The sequence below is a fragment of the Vipera berus genome (genome assembly GCF_964194415.1).
Source record: "Vipera berus genome assembly, chromosome: 4".
Lineage (NCBI taxonomy): Eukaryota > Metazoa > Chordata > Lepidosauria > Squamata > Viperidae > Vipera > Vipera berus.
The window spans coordinates 26266538-26287240 of record NC_138206.1 but is presented as its reverse complement, the minus strand read 5'-3'; the positions used below and the strand labels follow the sequence as shown (position 1 = coordinate 26287240).

General features: G+C 34.7%; 1 protein-coding gene across 1 annotated transcript in view; it reads right to left on the bottom strand.

The window, feature by feature from the left end:
- Positions 1-20703, bottom strand: part of NBEA (neurobeachin) — a 397191-nt gene that overhangs the window by 299116 nt on the left and 77372 nt on the right. Inside the window, exons 15-23 of the mRNA XM_081327264.1 lie at positions 19676-19738; positions 19347-19444; positions 16589-16681; positions 15696-15804; positions 14704-14785; positions 12864-12987; positions 11863-12055; positions 10641-11657; positions 3367-3584 (exon numbers count right to left, since the gene is read on the bottom strand). Coding sequence (XP_081183390.1) covers positions 3367-3584; positions 10641-11657; positions 11863-12055; positions 12864-12987; positions 14704-14785; positions 15696-15804; positions 16589-16681; positions 19347-19444; positions 19676-19738 — 1997 coding nt within the window. The remainder of the gene's footprint in view (positions 1-3366; positions 3585-10640; positions 11658-11862; positions 12056-12863; positions 12988-14703; positions 14786-15695; positions 15805-16588; positions 16682-19346; positions 19445-19675; positions 19739-20703) is intronic.

Here is a 20703-nt window from a genome sequence, read left to right as displayed (position 1 = left end):
AAGGTTGGAGAGATTTTCAGCCTTTGAAAAGCTGCATACTCTTGAACAGACCATCTATTTTTTTTTAGAAGTTAAGATCATGGTCTTATATACTCAATTCTATAGAAATTAGCAAAGCACAGAAAACACTGGACATCGTTCACATTTCTAGATGTCTGATTTGGAGGCTCCATCTGTATCCTGATTGGAGAGGTCCAGTAACTCAAACAGTCCAACTGGGAAGATCAGATCCACATTTTCCAATTTAGCAAAAAGTCAAGTGTTCAGAAAAGACATTTCTGGTATTACTTGTGCAAAGCGGAACTTCTGGAAAAAAATCAGTATATCATCTAAGTATATCAGTATATAATTGTCCAAAACATTAAAAAAATCACAAATCTGAAGAAGATTGATGGACAATTAATCAGTCCAAATAGGCATTACTGTGTATTCAAATTTGCTATACATATAAAAAGCTGTTAAATATTCATGACCCTTTTTCATTGTGATCAAATTATAGCACCTGTCAAATCCCATTTGGCAAATATGCATGCCTTCCTAAGGTAGTTCACCAATTCTGAAGAGGCATTGGGAAATGATTTCTAATGGTCACAGATTTAAAAGAGTGATTAAAAAAGAAGGGATATGTGTAAACAGTACTACTACTACTAAGACTTTTGATAGAGAAAGAAATTGCTCCCCATGGACATTTCATCCAATTTATGCCCAATACTAGACATGAATATAACAACCTATGATGCAGAATGACAAAAAATCCATATGTTAATTTATTTTCAGCTGTAAAGGAATTGTACATTGCAAAATGGGAGCAGCTCAAAGCAATTGCCTGGAAATTGTTTCTAGAAGCTTGGCTTTCTCTAGTAACTATGAATTTGTTACACCAGAGTCTGAAGGAGTGGACAGCTGTATTTCTACACCAGGGAGTTATAAAAAATAATAAGAATAATAAAGAGAAAACTGCTTTTTCTCAGTTCTGTGACTTCTTCCTAATTGTCTGAGGGCTTATATGCCAAGCTTATGGAAGTGAAGCCCAATAGATTTCCTGAAGATGAAGTTCTGGAGAGATTCAAACACTAGCTTGCTGTGTGGCCTGCAATTCCATGCTGCAGCAATGTGTAACTGGCTCAGATGTCTGTACTTTAATCATGTACATCTTAGCTAGGTATCCTAAAGTTCTACAATAGAAATCACACATTCTCTTTTTCTCTGCTTAGAACAGGGATCTCTTCACTGCACCTCTCCAGAACTGGAGGCCAAGGAGGCCACAAGGAAAACTGACTAAGTCAAAGAAAAATAATGTAATTTCCCCAGAAAGCTACAGAGGAAGAGACTGGAGTGAAGAGATGATGTAAAATTATCATCTCTATGCTTCAATTCCTTCAGTCACCCCTCAATTAACACACTATTATTATTACTTTATTTAAAACATTTATATAGCCACACATTTTATAACCAACAATGTTGAAACAATTCTTCCAAATTTTCTGGTGTGCATCAGTTCATCAGAAGTTTCCTGGTCAATCCAAGCAACTTCATTCCTGTCCACATGTCTGGCATACAGCTGAAAATCAACTACATATTCACAAACTCAGTTATGTTTAGGCTCACCTTGCAACTCTTCCAATTTGCTAGTGATATCTTGGATGAGTTATCAAAAGCAGCTCTAAAACTTTACATGAGGATTACAATTATCCAATCATTATCCTCAATGAGAGACACAATCTCTTTGGCAACCCCTTCTTTCAGTAGATTAAGAACAAAGGTAATCTTAGAGGGCTCTGTGACAAATTCCCCCGGCCAACTCTCCATAAAAATTAACATTGAGTTGTGAAAGACAGATAGTGATCCTGAGTAACTCTCCATTTCGCATTTGTTTTCCAGTAATTTCCATGAAAATGAAGCCGCAAGTTGTAGGACAGCTTCTGGTTGAAGCAAGTTTTTTCCCAATTGCTATGTTAGTTGCAGCATGGCACTGTGCAAGTCCATTATGTGATTTCACTTACTATTGGTTGGGATAATGTCTTGACAACTCGTTCTACAGAAAATGGGATGCCCAAGGGTCTGTTGCCATCTTCAAGTTCTAAAAGCAAAATTTGATGCCTCTGTGTTGAGAAATTTGTGAGGCTTTCAAGATTGATATCAGTCCTTTGAGGTAGGCCAAACCAAGAAAAGGGATTCCAGGAATTCAGCTTTATGGCTGTAGTATATAATAACAGAATTTTGAAAGCCTAGTTTCTCTCTCCCATTTTATATTAAACAAAATCAAGTTGGGGTGTTCTGATTTGAGTTTCATTCTCAAAAATGCTTCAATCTTTGGACTGTTTAGGCTTGTTCCTTTCTCCTCTCCTTAAAAGCTCTTTCATTCCTCCACCAAAGTAATGTCTAAATCATTTCCAGCAATGCATAGATTAAAAACAAACATTCAAACTACAATCAAAAACATAAAAAAGATGCTCAGCATGGAAACAGCAAACACTATAATAAACCAACACACACTGATCCCAGAGCCTTGGGGAAAAGTTCTTAAAGGTTTTACAGATGACAACCAATACCTTGAATTGCACCCAAAAGACTACTGTTAACCAGTGCAGTTCACATACTGTGGAATACTCCTAACTGCTCATAGCTTCCAGAAAACAGTTCAAGACTTTCAGGGCGTCTCTGGTTAGGACTATAATGGCAAAATGCAGGTGAATGCAGTTGATGATACCTCAGTCAATACAGTTCTCATAGATTTTAAAAAGCATGAGGACCAAGTCCTGTAGTACCTGGAACTACTCTCATTTCATGTCTACCAACTGAATTAGGTAGGAATGGAACCACTAAAAACATTCCTCTGCCCTTGCTGGCTGATTAGGATATTGTGATCAATAGTACTGAATGGTATACTTCTCCTATTCAGCTTCCAATAGAATTTATCTGCTATACAGTGTTGTTTCCATCTCAAGATGAGGCCTGAATCTAGATAATCAATTTCTTTAGGATCCTTATTTCCCACAACCCTCCCTCCAAAAAGAAGATTGGAGGGTGGCAGAAATCTCATGCAGTTAGCATTAACCAAACAGCAGAGTCCAGCTTGCCCTAATCATCCAAATGAGCCAGACTGGATATGAATCTAGCCTAAAGGTATCAAAGCTTATACCACAGAATACTCCATCCGTATTGTCAAGTTCCACAATTTAAAAGAAAATCATAGTTCACTAGGGAAGACTTTGCCTCACTTTTCTCATGTAGTTCTGCCCAAATGGCATCTAGACCTCAGCAAGTAGACTTAAAATGCTAAAAAGAAACCCATAAAGATATTAAAGAAACCTGTATGGGTTTTATCACACTAATTCTTTGTTAGAAAAATTAAAGGTCTCTTACCTTCTCCAAACATGCACATCAGTTTCTAAAGCAAATAGTAGATCAGTCAGTAATCTCTGGTGCATGGGGGACCATTTAAATTCTGGAATACGGAACATTGTTGTTCGTGGACCTGGGCTGAATTGTCGCCTCTGTTCTTCCGTCATTGGCATTCCTCGAAATCCCAAGTCAACACGCAAGTCTCTATCCTGTTGTGTGATAGAACGACCTTGCACAGCCTACATAAGCAGTAAATATTTGTTTTCATTTAAAATATGCAATGCAAAATCTGGCACAAAGTGCACTTCAAGTCTTATGGGGGCAGAGATATTTAATTAAGCACATACAGCAAAATTAGGAAGCCTTATTAAGGAAACTTTGTCCTACTTCCACATGTCTTGTTAGGTAAAATTGTTTAAATTTGCATGTTTTAATACCATTCCATCTGAAACAAAGTACAAAAGAGTTATGAATTACATGACAGTATAACTGAAAATACCTGTTTTGTTTCACCAGCATGTGAAAAAAGCTTTAAAGTAAAATGAAAAAAATGGTAAAGAATAATATAAATTTTATTTGTCACAGAAACAATTCAAATGTGAGATAAAAGATTAATTTACTAGCATTGTTCTCATATAGAAATAATTAACTCAGTTAATTGTCTGAAGGATTTTACTGGCTACATTAGGTCATTTTTTATTTATTTCAGAGCTATATATGTCCCCACATCCCAAGACTTCAGTTGGGCCCAATACTACTAATAACCAGTAGAGCAATTGAAGGATAACATTGCCCTGCAATAATTAATATTCTCCTCCTAGTAATCTGGCTGGGATAGGCAGAAGTGGGTGTTTGATGGTGTTACAGATATTGTCGCAGGATATAAGCTGTTCCAAGTAAAGCTTCCTTTTGCAATTGACTGATGGTGAATCTGTCAATGCCGATGGGTGTTCAATCCAAGAAAATAGTTTTTCAATATATCTACTCTTTGTCTGGATTATATTTTAAAAGCATGTTTTAATTCTGTTTTAAAATCACAAGGTTCTGTTCACAGTAAATCTCTTCATACCTTCAAACTCTTTTGGTGAGCAGTTTTGTGTTTTAATCCAGCTGACATTCATGGTTGCTCTATGACAACACAGTCAAATACGCAAGACAATAAAATTGATACTACTGCCACTATAATATCATGCAATCAAAATGAAGAATAAAAGTCAGGTCTCATTAAGTTTACCACAAAACATCAATCTTCATTCATCAGTCATTATTATTACTTGAAAATAGTGTGGACAAGGAGGAGGCACATATACAGTACCAATTATTTGGGGAAAGTATTTTTACTTTACTTAGTTTAGTTTTTTAATTACAAAAGAACAACATATCAATTTCTTATTTACAATCAATTTGTTCGTAGTCTACTATTTCTATAAGTTATTTTCATCTTTTTCACTCTTATTTTATTTTCCTTATTTATTCCTATTTAAGGGATGGCAATGTAAGATGACATAATCAGTAGAATAACTGATTCTCTGACACTCAAGACACTTCTATTTTTGCTGACCAAAATACAGGACTAAACTGCTATAGGTAGTTTTCACTTACCAAGCCACAATAAAGACCAGCAACTCTGTCACTACGAGGTGTGGTCATTAAGCGTGATGCCATGTGACCGCACTAACATGTCAGTTCTGGCTATAGTTGTTAAGTAAATCTCTGCAGGTCATTAAGCATGATGTCACGTGACCACAATTTATGACTTCCTGCTGGCTTTGTCAGAAACCAGCTGTGAATGTCACAAGCGCCAATCACATGAGCATGGGGTGCGGTAACTGTCATAAATGCATTTGCATCACTTCTCAAGTGCCTGAATCATGAATATATCAGTGCAAGGATGCTGCAACTGTTGTTTTTCAGAACTACTGTAAATTCAAACATTGAACAAGTGGTTTGTGAGCGACACCTGCCTGTATCTAGCCTCACAGTTGAAAAGTTGCAACAGTGTAGCATTATCTCTATTATTAAGGCCATCCATATAAAACCACAGTTTTTATTCTCAGTTGTACACATTTCTATATAATAAATCTCTTCTTAAGATTATGCATGATCAACTTGAATATTTAGCTCTACTTTTACATCTCAAGGAAATTAAAGATATTTATAAATCTATTGAAACCAGAAAAGTTTCCAGTAAAAATCATTTTCCACTGGGTGGCATAAGACATGTACTACTTTGCCACTTTCTTATTGGCATTTTATAATGTTGCTTTTTAAAACCAGGCTTTTGCTATCCCCTTTAGTGATTTTTTCCAATTTCCTTTTAAATACAAAACTATTGATAGCAACTCTTGCAAGTAGCTCCAGAAAATTGTATCTCTGACTATTCATTTTGCACAATGTGGTTTGACAAAAGATGAAGTTTAATCGATTATTGACATTCTGAATGCATATTCAAAACTACTAAAATCACAATAGCCTTCCTAGATGCAAAAATGGCCTTTGCTATTAGAAATTTCTGAAACTCATTACAGATTATTTATTATTATTTAGCGCTCTACTTTTGCTGCAGATAGTAAAATGAAAATTTCTCTTATTTTGTAAAACTGCTTCATGGAAATCAAGGGCATCCTTTATTCCCTCTTATTTTTAAACTAATATTGGATATTGGGTTTTTCTTTTCTTTTGTGAAGTCATGAACAAATAAACGACAATATGGTGACCTGCCGAAATAGCTGTTGAATCTATTTTTCTTTTCTTCTCTATGTCTCAAGGCAGTAACAGTCTTTGATTTAATATCCATAAGTTTTATGTTTTATAAACAAAAGTTGTATAAATAAACATTCAATATCCTTAAGTTTTAAGTCTTCTAAATAAAAAATCCAGTATGTTTAAAAGTATGAATCTATGGATTCAGTACCAATAATTACATTATGTAATAATTATAAGAGAAGGACTAGGGGTGACATGATAGCAGTGTTCCAATATCTCAGGGGCTGCCACAAAGAAGAAGGAGTCAGGCTATTCTCCAAAGCACCTGAAGGCAGGACAAGAAGCAACGGATGGAAACTAATCAAGGAGAGAAGCAACCTAGAACTAAGAAGAAACTTCCTGACAGTTAGAACAATTAACCAGTGGAACAACCTGCCTCCAAAAGTGGTGAATGCTCCAACACTGGAAGTATTTAAGAAGAGACTAGACAGCCATTTGTCTGAAATGGTATAGGGTTTCCTGCCTGAGCAGGGGTTTCGACTAGATGACCTCCAAGGTCCCTTCCAACTTTAATTATTATTGTATATTTAAAACTTCTTACTATAACATTAATTATGTTTCTATCAAATATGAGGGATAGCCAAAGAGATTATTCTGCAAACCTGAAAGAAAATAATCCTTTTTTTAATAAGGAATGTCAGATTCTGGGATTTGTTGTTTACAGAGAAATTCCAGGTAATGAAACAGTAGAAGAGACACTGATTACTCCATGGCTGCTGGAGGACAATGAAGAGAGCATCGGACTGAACATTGATTTGAGCCTCTATTAAGGAGCAAACAGCTCCACCCAAGCAATGGATCTTTAGATTAATCTTCAAAAATACCCAGCTTTTCTGGAGGGAAGTCTGCAGTCATTTGAACCTCCCATCTATTTCATATTTTCAACAGCATTCTTTAATTTGTTTAGTGGAATTCTAGATACCCTGCCATCACCGTTCACAGGAAATAATGAGTTTTAAAAATCCTTATCTTCCAATCTGATTAATAAGGTAACAAAAATATTTATAAACATCAATCTCTCCTAGCTAACCATGATTAATATAGTTTATCAGATTTTTACAAGTAATTCTAATAAAAGCCTAACTTATCTATTTTTCATGTAGGAAACCTGCAGTTGTTAGGGGGGCAAAAACCTGACAGGCAGCTCCAGTGGGGAAAAAATGTATGTTGGCAAGTACAATGAGTTTTTAACACCTAATTTATTCAGTCCCCCAACGAATTTGTACCAAAATAATATAATCTTGAATTTCTGACTAGCTCTCAGCTAAAACCAATATTGTTAAGATAGACAGATAATTGCCTAAGTAAAAACAGAAATGTAAGCATTTTTACCAGAGATATATTTATAGGTAGATAAGAGTAACTGCACCCAGGCTAACTATTATGTTAGCAAGAATGAGACATTCCTACATATATTTTTAAGGGATGTGACTGTTAGAAGTCCTTCTACCTTACTTTGGATATATAAAAAGACAATGGTAAAGAGCTGGCAGTCTAAGGAAAAACAGTGCTGATTAACTCTATTTCTAACTGTGACCTGAAACAAATATGTTCAACCCGCCAATCCCAACCTCTTTCTGAAGAAATATTTGTGTTTTTCACATTTTTGAACAGCTCATCTCCCCCAGGGAGGGACATGGTGTATAATAAATAGATGGAGTATAATAAAATGTTAAAATATAAGGACAGTATATAAAAATTAAAAAATTAGAACATTTAGAACAGCAGCTTCCAATCTTTTCTATACCCTGTACCACTAGAAAGCTTCTGATATATTCTCGCACCCCTTACAAAAGTTCGAAATAACAGCAATGAATTATCATATACGCTATATGCGAGCACCCCTGGTTGGGAACCCCTGATTTAGAATGTAAAAGGAGGCTGTTAGAAATTAGTTTAAAGGGCAAAGGGTTCTAACTAGCTCCATGGGGGTCCGTGGTGAAGAAAAGGTTGAGAACCACTAGTTAAGGCATCAGATTAGAAACCAAGAGACTGTGGCTTATAGTGATAAAGCTACTTCTAGACTGTCCTAGAATGTGAATTCTAGCATCAGATTAAAAAACCAAGACTGTGAATTCTAGTCCTGCCTTAGATATAAAAGGCAGCTTGGTGATTTTGGGCCAGTCACAGTCTTTCAGCCCAACTCATCTCACAGGGTTTTTATTTGGGAAAACAGGAGAAGAAGCAGGGATTAGGTATGTTTGCCACCTTGAGTTTTTTTATAAAAAATAATAAAGACAGGATTAAAAAAAATCTAAATATTTTTAAAGTGCGTCCTTAAGCAGCATCATGACAAGTCAGAGTAAGAAACCAGGAAACTGTGAGTCACATTCCACTGTTTGTTTTAAAAAGAGCCTACTGTTTAGAAATCTATAAAGGCTGATCAAAATGGCCAGACTGGCAATAATCAGTCAGGGTTTTATTTTAGGAATTCTATGTTCTGGGCAATGCTGCTTGGACAACCATTAATGATCCCATGCATCTGCTACTGAAAAACAGTGTCCCATTGGCTGCAGATTTCTACCCTATTAATTAGATTGCAGTCTATCAATTATGTCTTCATGCCAGTCCCCAAAGCTCCAAGATGTGTGAGAAGACAGTGTGTTGTGACAAAAAACAAGATTAGGGCTGGTAAATTCCAGATTCAAATCCATCCTCAGCTATAAAGTTTCACTGAATTACTTTATGCCGACTCTACCTCATAGAATTTTTGTTCTGGAGAGAAGATAGATGATGAAATGCTATAGGTGCCCTTAAACATCAAGAAAAAGGGAGAGATAATGAATCAATAAACTGTATATAGGAACATTACAGTCAAGTGGAACAGCATTACTAAATTCTCTGCATTTGAGGAAAAGTGAAGATCCCAAAGGAACAGAAAATAAAAAAATTCTTCACTAAAAACGGAAGACTGAACAGGGAAAACCTTTGTGTAAAAGGGCCCAAATGAAGTGCCAATGAGAAATCATAGATGTTTACCTTATATATCACGTGCAATATCAATAAAATATTTTGATAATTACAACGTTGATAAGATTTGCTACAAATACAAGTGTGGGGATTGTAAATTTCATTAAGATTTATCCACCTGTTCCTCCAAATTTTAAGCAATGACTTTGTTATATAGAAAAGAAGCATGAGCCACAATCATTTGAGAGTGAACATAAGCCACCTAAACTTTTTTGAAGTTAGATAGCTAGATAGGGGGATAAATAAACATATATATGAATCATCTGCATTTTATTTCTCATGCAGTATATTTACAACATGCCAAACTGACAATTAATATTCTGAGGCAGTTAAATGTTTTCTTAACATTTTGTTTTTCTAAATTTCCATATTCTATGTAATGTCATTATCAAATTTGAAAACCAAGATTTTTGTTCAGTTCAGAAAAAAATGGTTTTAATTATTGTACTTTTATAATAAAGCTTTTACACAGAGGTAGTTTTTCATTTGAAATTTGGGGGAGGGGTCATGTTAGTTTATCTGTTGCAATAATAGCCAAGCAATTTATACAGAATGTCATAGCAAATAATTTTAAAAAAGATGTCTGGATAAATGATTTAAATATACACATTGTTTTAGGTAGTATGTAATACTTACGTTTAATAGAAATTAACAGATATGCAAAAATTCTATATTTAGAAAAGGCAAAATCTCAATTGTAGACCTTTTAAATTATAAATGGATAAATTATATCATCAGCTGTGGTTTCCCAGTCTTATCCAACTGTCTCTCAAAAAGCAAGTTTAAAAGTTCATTAAAAAATTGGATATTGAAGCTCAGAGAGATATAGCCACCCTAAATAAGGCTGGCATAATGAAATGGATGAGGCACTATAAATATAACTTCCAAATTGCTAAATATTTAAACACATAAATGCCTAAACCTTAAGGGAGCAGTTATTCAAGCAATATTTGAGCAGCAGGACAGAATGGATACAGAAGGTTTAACCAAATCCTTATGATGGACACACTTTTATTAGCAGAGCTCCAGAGATAGAATATAACACATATGTTATCTGAGTATCAATTATATAAAGAGAGAGATCAGTGTCATGGACCACACATTAGATCAGGGGACTTCAAACTTGGCCCTTTTATGACTTGTGGACAGCATGCTGGCTGAGGAATTCTGGGAGTTGAAGTCCACAAGTCATAAAAGGGCCAAGTTTGAAGAACCCTGCATTAGATGGATAGCCTATTGTCACCCTTATATTATGTTGTTTTAATGTACAGTATATGTCATTTCATGTGTGGTTAGAATCCCAAAATTATATATAATATAGCCCTTTATTTGAACAAAACAATACATATGTGGATTTGTTTGGGATAAATTATAGGAGTGATACATAAGTATGATTTGCATTTTCTTTTACTCATGTCTTTTACTGTACTTTTGTACTATATGGTCTTATTATTATTCTATATTTTATATTTTGTATTCTACTGGCTAATCAATAAAGTATTATTATATATGTTTAACAATATAGTACCTTTTATACAATTATGTGTTAAAAAACTTACTTGGGTTGTAGTTGTTGTCTGTATTTTTCTTATTTCCTTCCCTACTTCTTTTCCATCATCAGACCTTTCTGTATCTGATATGATACTCCCTCCGTCTATATTTGATACAGTTTTCCCAGAAGACTCAGTTTCAAGAGTTGTAGCTGCCATTTCAGTATATTCTAATCCTTTAGAAGATGTAGCCAAGTCCCTTTCAGATAGTGAATCAATTGTATCAACAGAAGTATGAATTTTAAATTCCTTGTCTTCTATTATGCTTGAACCACATGCTATATCAGTACTGCTAGACATATGAGAAAGAAGCCCAAGGTCATTATTCACACCAAGATGAATTTGAGTCTCTTGAATATTGGCAATAGTGATGTGATTGCTAGACAATTCAGGAAGCAGCTTCTCTTCTTGGCTAGATATTTTATCAAAGAGAAATGAGGTGCTATTATGAGGAGGTTCATCTTTATCATCAGCTAGTGTAATTAAGGGACCATTGTCCTTCTCTTCACTTTTCTTAATAATGCCAACACTCCCATGAACATTGTTCTGAAGTTTTTCAACTGCAGCACTATATACATTATCTAATAAAGATTCTACTTCCACAAGGGTACCATTTTCTCTGGTTACCAAAGTCTCTGGTGACAGATCCATATCATCCAGCTTTACTTCTGTGGCTTCCACCTTTTCAGCTTTTATATCAACTAACAGATCATGAACCTCTACATGCACACCACTCCCCGGTCTATCGGCATTTCCGAGCACATCATCACATACTTTTGTTGCAATGAGTAAATCTCTGGTATCTGTGCTGACTGGGTAGTCTGTTTCACTTTCTGGACTTTGGCTTTGTGAAAGATCTTCAATTTCACGAATATCCATGGCACCTTTTGCTCCAGTTGTCTGAGATGAAAGGCCTGAGATAGTGCTCACATTTCCTTTTTTCCCCTTCTTGATATTCTCCTCTTCCTGTCTTTGGTATTCTTCATACATTTTTGCTAGGTACTCCTTGTGAGCTTCATAGGTAACCTTAATGCAAGCAAATTATAAAGTCAGAAAAAAATAGCAATGCTAATTCAATGTAAGAAAAAAGTAAAACAGTAATTTAACTAAATTAATAATGTAACTGAAAAATAATTCAGAAACAATTATAACATGCCATTTTGCATACTGACCACAAGATGGTACTACAATTTATCTATGACATAATATTAACTAAATGTGGGACTCTTACCTTGGAATGGGCTATGGAAAGTGTATCAACCCAGACCCTCCATCCTCCCCATTCGTATTTTATTGCATGATATAAAAGAATACGAAAGATGTTATACACCATCTCAGTAATTTTCTGTTCTTCAGAGTTCTTAGGATTAATATATCCCAAAGAAAACATCCAATCTTGCCATACTGAACACTGAAGTAAGCATCTAAAATAAAATAGTCACAATAAGATTCCATGGCACTTGAACATTTCATTTATACACGCAGATAAGAAAAACAGAAAAACAGAGGCTTCCAGTCTAAATGTTAATTTTTAGAAAAGTGGTTTGCTAAAATAAACCTGATTTGTAATAATAAGTAAACAATATATATTCATTACACCTTCAGAAATAGAAGAAAACAATGTTTCAAATTGTAAGTGTTAAAATTATAACCTCCAGTAATGGCATCAGGATTCAGAATACTGAATGAAAAGAGACATCTTCAAACTTAACAGCAATTAGGTAGGCTATCTATTTTTGACTTTATTTTTCACATCAAGAAAACAGGAAACGAGACATTAAGAAAAATTATTCAGGAATCAATAAAAAAAAGTGTGAGGAAGCACTATTTAGTATAAATCTTTGCCCAAATTGGCAATACTGAAATATAGATATAATATCCTTAGAAGTGGTATCTCTCAAGTGGTAGATCAAAAATATATATTTTATGGGTCTTAAAAATCAAACACATCTAGAGGATGAAAAGTTTAGGAAGGCAGCTGTAGACCCTGGCAGCAAAAGCATAGTCATCTACATCCTGTATGAAGCATGAAGGAAACCCCAGGCATCCTTGTGAAGGGAAATCCTGACTACTTTATCATCTTGTGATACAAAACAGAAACAAAAAGATGTAAATTATTTCTCTCCAAATACGTATATGAATATGTGAAGGTAATTGCACAAAACCTTTCCTTATTTTGTAGTGTTTCCATAAGAAAGGCTGCATTACTGAATGAGATGATGCTTTACATACCTTCTATTTTCACGGCTATTACTGAAAAGTTTGATCATATCTGATAAAAATAAACGCCGAACCTCCATGAGTTCTGCACTTGGTGCAGAGTTCTTTAACAACGTTGCCACCACTTTCAGGATCACTTTAAAAAAGCAAATATATAAGATGCTTACACTTATTTTAATCATTGAAACACTGCAAACATGGTGTTATCTATTATAATTGTATTAACAATGAATTTTAATTTTTTTTAAAAAAACAGACCTTCTCTAAAGGAACAGAGTAGAAAAAGCTAAAGTATATCAAGTATAATTTATTTTATTTCCAACTGACTTTGGGCAGCAAACAATATCACAATAATTAAAACCAGAAAAACACAGAAACAGTTATAAATTATACATCTAGGCAACTGAAAAATATTATAATAATTAAAATTATTATAATTTAAAAAATTAACAGCGCAACCAGATAGCAGGGCCCCTAACATATTCAGGACCTTATACTTGGGCACATAGCCAGGTGAATCTTTAATGGCTTATAAAAGGCTAACAGGGTCAGGCCATGCTAAGCTCCAAAGGAAGAATGTTCCAAAGGGAAGGGGCTACTGCCAAGAAGGCAACTTCCTGCTCCCCATCCAACATTCCTTGGCTGATGGGATCTGCAGCATCCCCAATTGGCTAGACCAAACTGGTTGGGTAGAAACTATTAGGAGAAGATGGTCCCTTAGGTAACTTTGTCCAAAGCTATGTAGGAATTTCAATATGACAACCAGCACCTTGAATTGGAGCTGGAAACACAATGGCAACCAATGCAGCTCCCAGAGCTGTGGTGTTATACGTGTCATATAACTAGCATCATAAACTACCCATGCAGCTGTTTTTGCACTAGTTGATCTTTCTGACTGTTGCAGCCACATATAAAGCGTGTTGCAGTAATCCTAACAATCGGTAACAAGAGCACAAGTGACTGTATGCAAATCCTCCCTGGTCCAGGAATGGGCACAAATAGCACACAAACCCTCCTAGCCATGGCTGCTACCTACTCTTCAAGCAGGAGATGCAAACCCAAGTGGACCCCCAGACTGCCCACTGGGGCATTCAGTACTAAAGATGGAAGAACTTTGTCCCTAGGAGGACTAAATACTCAAAGACACTTCATCTTGTTTGGATTGAGTCAGAACCTATTGTGCTCCATCCAGACCCATATAACTTCCAGACCCTTCTTTACGTTGACTTATATCAGTAATAGTTCAAAGTTCATAGAAATCTCTGCATCATGTATTGGTTTATCCTTTCCTACCATTTTTGTCCACCTCTGAATAAAAGGCAAAGATATACAGTATCAGAATATATCAATAAAAGGAAGAAACGTCCACCTGTCTATGTAACCTTGCTCTTTTTCTCTGCTTTCTCAAACCTCTTGAAAAAGCTTACATGAAGTGAAGACATACAGAAAACAAAAATGAACAAAAGAAAAATCCTCAGCTAAAAGTGCACATTTTACAGTATAGGAGCATACTGCTTTTGCCAAAATAAGAAAAGTAGTGTTATGGTAGCTCTGCTTCTTTTGTATATAGGTTGTAATGTCGAACACACATATCAAAGAAACAGGGCTTTCCATGTGACACTGCTATTTTGCTTTCTTTCTGCTCCGCCTTGCCCCTTGCCCTCTCTCCAATAGAATGCCAGGGCAGTCTAGTGTCCATCTTACATTTCATCAACAGCAACTCTAGAACCAAAAAGTATTTTGTAGTATTATAGAACCTATGCACTGCGAGTACTGAAGTATTCACTTGAGCTAGTAAAAAGTTTGAAATTTATTACAACCACCGCTCAAAATTAAAAAGATAAATTCTTACTTGGGTTTTGAATTTTCACAGTAGAATCTGGTTCTGGATGTGGTTTATGAACAACCTGTGTGCAGACTTGTTCTGTCAAGATCTATAACAGAAAAATTACTCTTGGGTTTTGCAACAACAATTATTGAAATAAATACTGTCTTCAGTACTGTATGTTATATATTAGTAGTCTTATTTGTTATGTCACATTTTAAGTAAAGTTAAAAGGAATTAATTATATTTCTAGTCTTATTTTTGTCCCATTTTGTTTCTCCAATAAATGATACATGCGTGCATAAATACATATTTTAACATATTTTCCTCTCAACTTATGCAATTCTTAACTTTTGATTATTATTTTAAATTATGCCCCATCTTTGTTAAGCGTTGCAAAAAAAATTCTCTCAGGATATACACTTTAAAATGGATTCTACAACATAACCATACTTCAATTGCTTAAACCCATTTAGCAGGTACAAACTGAATTGTTCTAGAATCAGCTACTATTATGAATTTAAGACAGAGGTAGTGCAACCCTTCTGTTTTGGCCTTGGAAAAACCATTCTGGATGTCCTAGAAATAGTCTGAAATGGGCCAGGATAATCTCAGAATAAGCTGTTTTAAATGTGCCTGAACTGGTCCAACCTAGCCAATTTGAAGGTTGATCCACTTCCACAACACTCAGAATGGTTCCAAAAACTGTGCTACCTATGTTGCTATTTTCAGGATCAAAACATTCAAATGGCATGCTAGTCATTATATTTATAAAACAAAACCACAGAATAATAAATAGATAAACTTAAGAAATATTCAATTATTTAAATAATGTTAAACATTGAAAATAAGCATAGGGAAAAGGTTTTATTTGTGCCACAATGTAATATTAATGTAAATTAATGATTAATAGAAATAAACAAATATTTTAATGGTGGTTAGCAGTAGACTGAATCTGCTAATTACTGAAATAATATTTTCCCAAAGGGTACTTCAGTAAAGAGATTAATATAATATACCTCATACAGTGTGTTGTAAGTTGTAATCGTCAAAGTATTTGTATGTAACATCAGCCTCTCTCCAAGAAGAGTAAAAAGACTATGTGTATGCATGATTTCAACTTTTCGCCTGAAGGACAAAAGTATGGAATGTACTAAAATGTAAGATTTCCACAACAACAAAATGTAACAATTAATATTACGAAGAATCTTTCAATCTTGTGAGATTACAATCACACATAATACAGTATATTTTATGCATATATTTTTAACATATATATTGAAAAGATATATCCATTTTTTACAACTACACAAACTATTTATGAATATGACTATTCCACTACACAATTTTAGTACATACATTGTTAGATCAGAATGACTGAAACATTTTGAATCAAAAAAATTGTGATTACATCTTTAAAAAAAATGAAATGTAAGTAAGACTCATAAAATAATCAACTAATTTATTTTTATTTATTTATTAAATTGTTATGCCATCCATCCCACTGATACAGAGATGTTTAGTGGCTTATGATATAATAAAAAGGTTTAAAAAGGTAATAAAAAGCAACTAAGAGAATTAAATAGAAAGGTAAAAACTAAGAGGATGGGCAACATGGGGGGGGAATCTCTCTACTCGGTTAACCTTAGTCAAATTACTACCGGTAAGTAAAAATAAATAAATATTCTAGTTTGGAGCAAGACAATTTAATAATGCCCACTGAAACCAATGGGACAAATTAGGCATAACATTCCACTGATTTCAATGAACACCTCAAAGTATGAACAAATGTAGCTCCAGTTTTCTGCAGTCTTTTCACTAAGCAAAAAGGAAAAAATAAAAAGGCAATTATATAACTAAACAAGCAAGAAGGTTTGAAATAACATATTAGGAACTGAGGCACATTACTTACTTATGTCCCAGGTGTTTGAGAAAATATCCTAGCACCTTCAGAGCCTGAACCCAAATACTTTCACTTTTTGAAGCCAATAATTTATAAATTACCCTGAAGGGAAGAAACATAAGATAATTTAAGCAAAACTCCTTAAAAGAGTAAAACAAAATCAAGCTATTCTGCTTGTTCTGCTCATATTCAAAGTGCTGCTTTTGGAGCATTTATGCTTTAAATCTGTGGAATATCTGCATCTCTGTCTGATAATCCCAAACCATTAATATTTACATGAAATTACCAAGTGAAATGATAGGGAGGCTATACTATTATCCAACTAATAATGGATGCAACTGCTCCTCTTTTTATCTGAACCAGATGCCATAGTATTACTGTAGACAAGTGCCTGGACACAGTAATACAGGCAATATGGAGCCTTTGGACACCAATATGACCTGGATATGCCCTTTTACCACAAGTTCACATAGAAGCCTGAACATTGCTTCAATCATTACAAAGAGTGGCTGGGCTCAAAGTAGGACGAGGTTTGAAACAGTTTTTCCAAACTGTTTTCAAAGTATATACAGTCACTGCTATGAAGTCATGTGAGTTCCACAGACATATATAACTACCTGAACAGAAAAAAGAAGTATGACTGACCAAATTTATGACACAGAGATAACCTATAAGTGATAAGAGAAACTCAGATGATCTCAAGTCGCAATTTTAAATAGATAATAAATTGATATTTTATGACTGACCATGACCAAGTATTCATTTTGTGGATAGGCAAACTGCTTCCCCATTAACAACTTTAAACATCTCTCACGATTATAAATATGTCCATTATTTAAACATTTGTTCTATTTCTGTACCAGCAAGTGGTACGATGTTCAGTCTTGTCAAGACAAAGGTACTATGACAGACGATTGTGAAGATAACTGCAGATGACAGAACTCTTCTAAAAGTGGTTCATTATCCCACAAACTGGAAGATATGTTTTAGGGCAACCCTTCCCTAGATCCCAAATCTATCCTGTTTGGTAAAACAAGAGAGGTATTTAAATTTACAGAAGCTTGTATTAATGTATGATACAAAAATTCCAGAAAGCACAACCTACATCCATGGAGAAACGCATTACTCCTACAAGCTTTATTTATTAGATTTTTTTAAAATCCTACCTGTATTACTTTGTATTCCTCCTAACCTTCCCACATGAACAACCCTGCAAAGTGCACTGGTCTGAGAGAGAGTGGTCCAAAGTCACCCAGCTGGCTTTCATGTCTAAGGCAGGACTACAACACACAGTCTCTTATTTGTGGGTGACCAATCTTACCTTGGTGATTTGTTCATAAAGAGAAAATGAACAAGGACTAAATTGCAAAATAAGTACATAATGAAACATGAATGGTTGAGATGGCAATGAAGTATGAGAAAGCCATGGATCGTGAAGTTGGAGATCCTCCAAAAACAAGAGCTGAGAGGTTTAATGAACAAAAGACAATGTACCGTATGAATCAGTGTAAATACAAATGGAGGAAGGAAGTACTACATGGTTTGTATGGTAGAAAGGAATGCTGAACTACAGCAAATGTTGTGTATATAAAGGTAAAGGTAAAGGTTCCCCCGCACATGCGTGCTAGTCATTTCCAACTTTAGGGGCCAGTGCTCATCTCCGTTTCAAAGCCAAAGAGCCAGCGCTTGTCTGAGGACGTCTCCGTGGTCATGTGGCTGGCATGACTAGACGCCAAAGGCGCACGGAACGCTGTTACCTTCCCACCGTAGTGGTCCCTATTTTTCTACTTGCATTTTTATGTGCTTTCAAACTGCTAGGTTGGCAGAAGCTGGGACGAGTAACAGGCGCTCACTCACACAGCACTCGGGATTCGACCCGCCAAAGTGCCGACCTTCTGATCGACAAGCTCAGCGTCCTAACCCACTGAGCCACCACGTCCCTTTTGTTGTGTATATAATCTAGGTTTAATTAGGTGCCTCTTATTACTTCCCTTTTTTTGCTGACTGCTTTTTATTCTTTTCTTGTGCTTTGCATAACGTTGCTTAGCCCTAAGGGGAATAGCATGATTAACATGTATGTATTAATATTATACTCTGAATTTCAAAAAAGTATTCATTTGATAAGAACTAGTTAGTTCAACTACTAAATACTATTTTGTGAAGCAAGTCTGTCATTTGTATACCATATTTGATTCATTACAAAAAGAAAAAGTAGAAAGTCCAGTGTCATTGGGAGTAAGCAGTGGTGGGATTCAAATATGTGAACAACTGGTTTTCTGTGTGGATGCCGCTTCCGGAAATCCATTCTGGGCCTGGGCAACAAAAAAATTAGCTACCAGTTTTGCCGAAGTGGTGCAAACCGGCTGAATCCCATCACTGGGAGTAAGGCAGTATATAAATTTAATATTCTGTTGGTTTTGTTATGTTGTGATAATATATAAGTCCAATAAACATAAACAACATAAACATAAATTGTTTTTTTTTTAATTTGAAATACCTAAGTAGGTATGTTAAATGTTCTGATCACTCAATATTTTGAAAAAGTTTGACTTTGCAAATTATGTCAAGAACAAAATACAGTAATAGAAAACAAGGCATTTTTTTGTTTAAATACTGATCTCTCCTTCAATTTTGAATTTTATTTTCAATGTATAGCAATATTAAATGCCAACATCCCCTCCCTTGTTCATAAGCATACTGTCATTGTTTAATTTATTCATCTACCAGAAAAATGAGTTATGGAATTATTGTTTCTACTTAATCTTACCGTATTCCATTTCTTTGATCAAAAGCAGGTATCATAGATGCTGGATGTTCAGACATTAAAGCCACTAGTAACTGAAGCACATCATGAATATTTTCATCCTATACAACACATTATAAAGTTAAAGAAATATTTTATGAACTTTTTAAATTCATATTTCATTATGTGTAAAGATTTATATTCAGACCCTCAGTTTGAAAGCTCCCAGAATGGCAAACATAATAGATTGTAACTTTCTATCTATCTATCTATCTATCTATCTATCTATCTATCTATCTATCTATCTATCTATCTATCTATCTATCTATCTATCTCATGTATTACCAGCTTACCTCATGCATAGTTAGTAAGTAATTCAGTATACTTTGTAGTTCATCTTCTTTTACTCCTCGATCCTACAGAAATTGATTCAATAAACCATTATCAATTTTTTACATTTTGTTTACATTTTAATAACTTAACTGTCATAAACATTAAAATGAAAAGTTTTTATACCAGGGAATCAGAGAGGTGTATGTCTGAGCCATTTCCAAATACAGGTAGTCCTTCACTTATCACAATTGGGACTGAAATTTGTCACTAAGCAATAAGGTCATTAAGCAAGTCATCCCATGACCAGACCCAATTTTATGAGAATTTTAACCATGGTTAAATGGTTAAGTGAATCACACTGTCAATAAGTGAATCTGGCTTCTCCAGTTGACTGAGAAAGCTGCAAATCATAATCACTTGACTTCAAGATAATGCAACTGTTGTAAATGCAAGATGGCTGCCAAGTGCCTGAATTACAATCACTGACTAATTTTAAGAATGTGAATAAACAACTTGAACAAAAACATCAGACCCTAAGATGTACAACTTCTGTTTGATAGCAGAATGAAGCTTCCATATCTTTAATAAAAATTATAGGCACGAGTTTTATATATTTGCTTTCCTTGCAATCAAATAATTTGATGTAGTTTCTGGAGAAATTAAAAATTATCTAAACTGCATTCTTCTATTTTGTTCTCAGATTCTTTGTAATTAAGATATGTTTTCAGGCAAATTGTGTTTTTCTGGCCAAATCATTTGTTAAAGGTTTTGGGGGCATATGAAAACATTGCTCTATAAAGCAATTAACTTTATAGTGTTGTTTTGCCCACAGTCAATAGTTTGCTTCATTTTTAGGAGTATGAAATTAAGCCTACAAATTGCACAATGCAAAACTATGTAACTGTTAAAGTTGCATATTACAAAGGGCAGGGCCAGTTCACTGCATGACTTCTTCAAATCACTTTATGTGAATTTCAGTAGATTGGACATTTCACCAAAACAAAACATACATTCAGCTAAACTATGATATGCTTATCAGGAAAGAAAT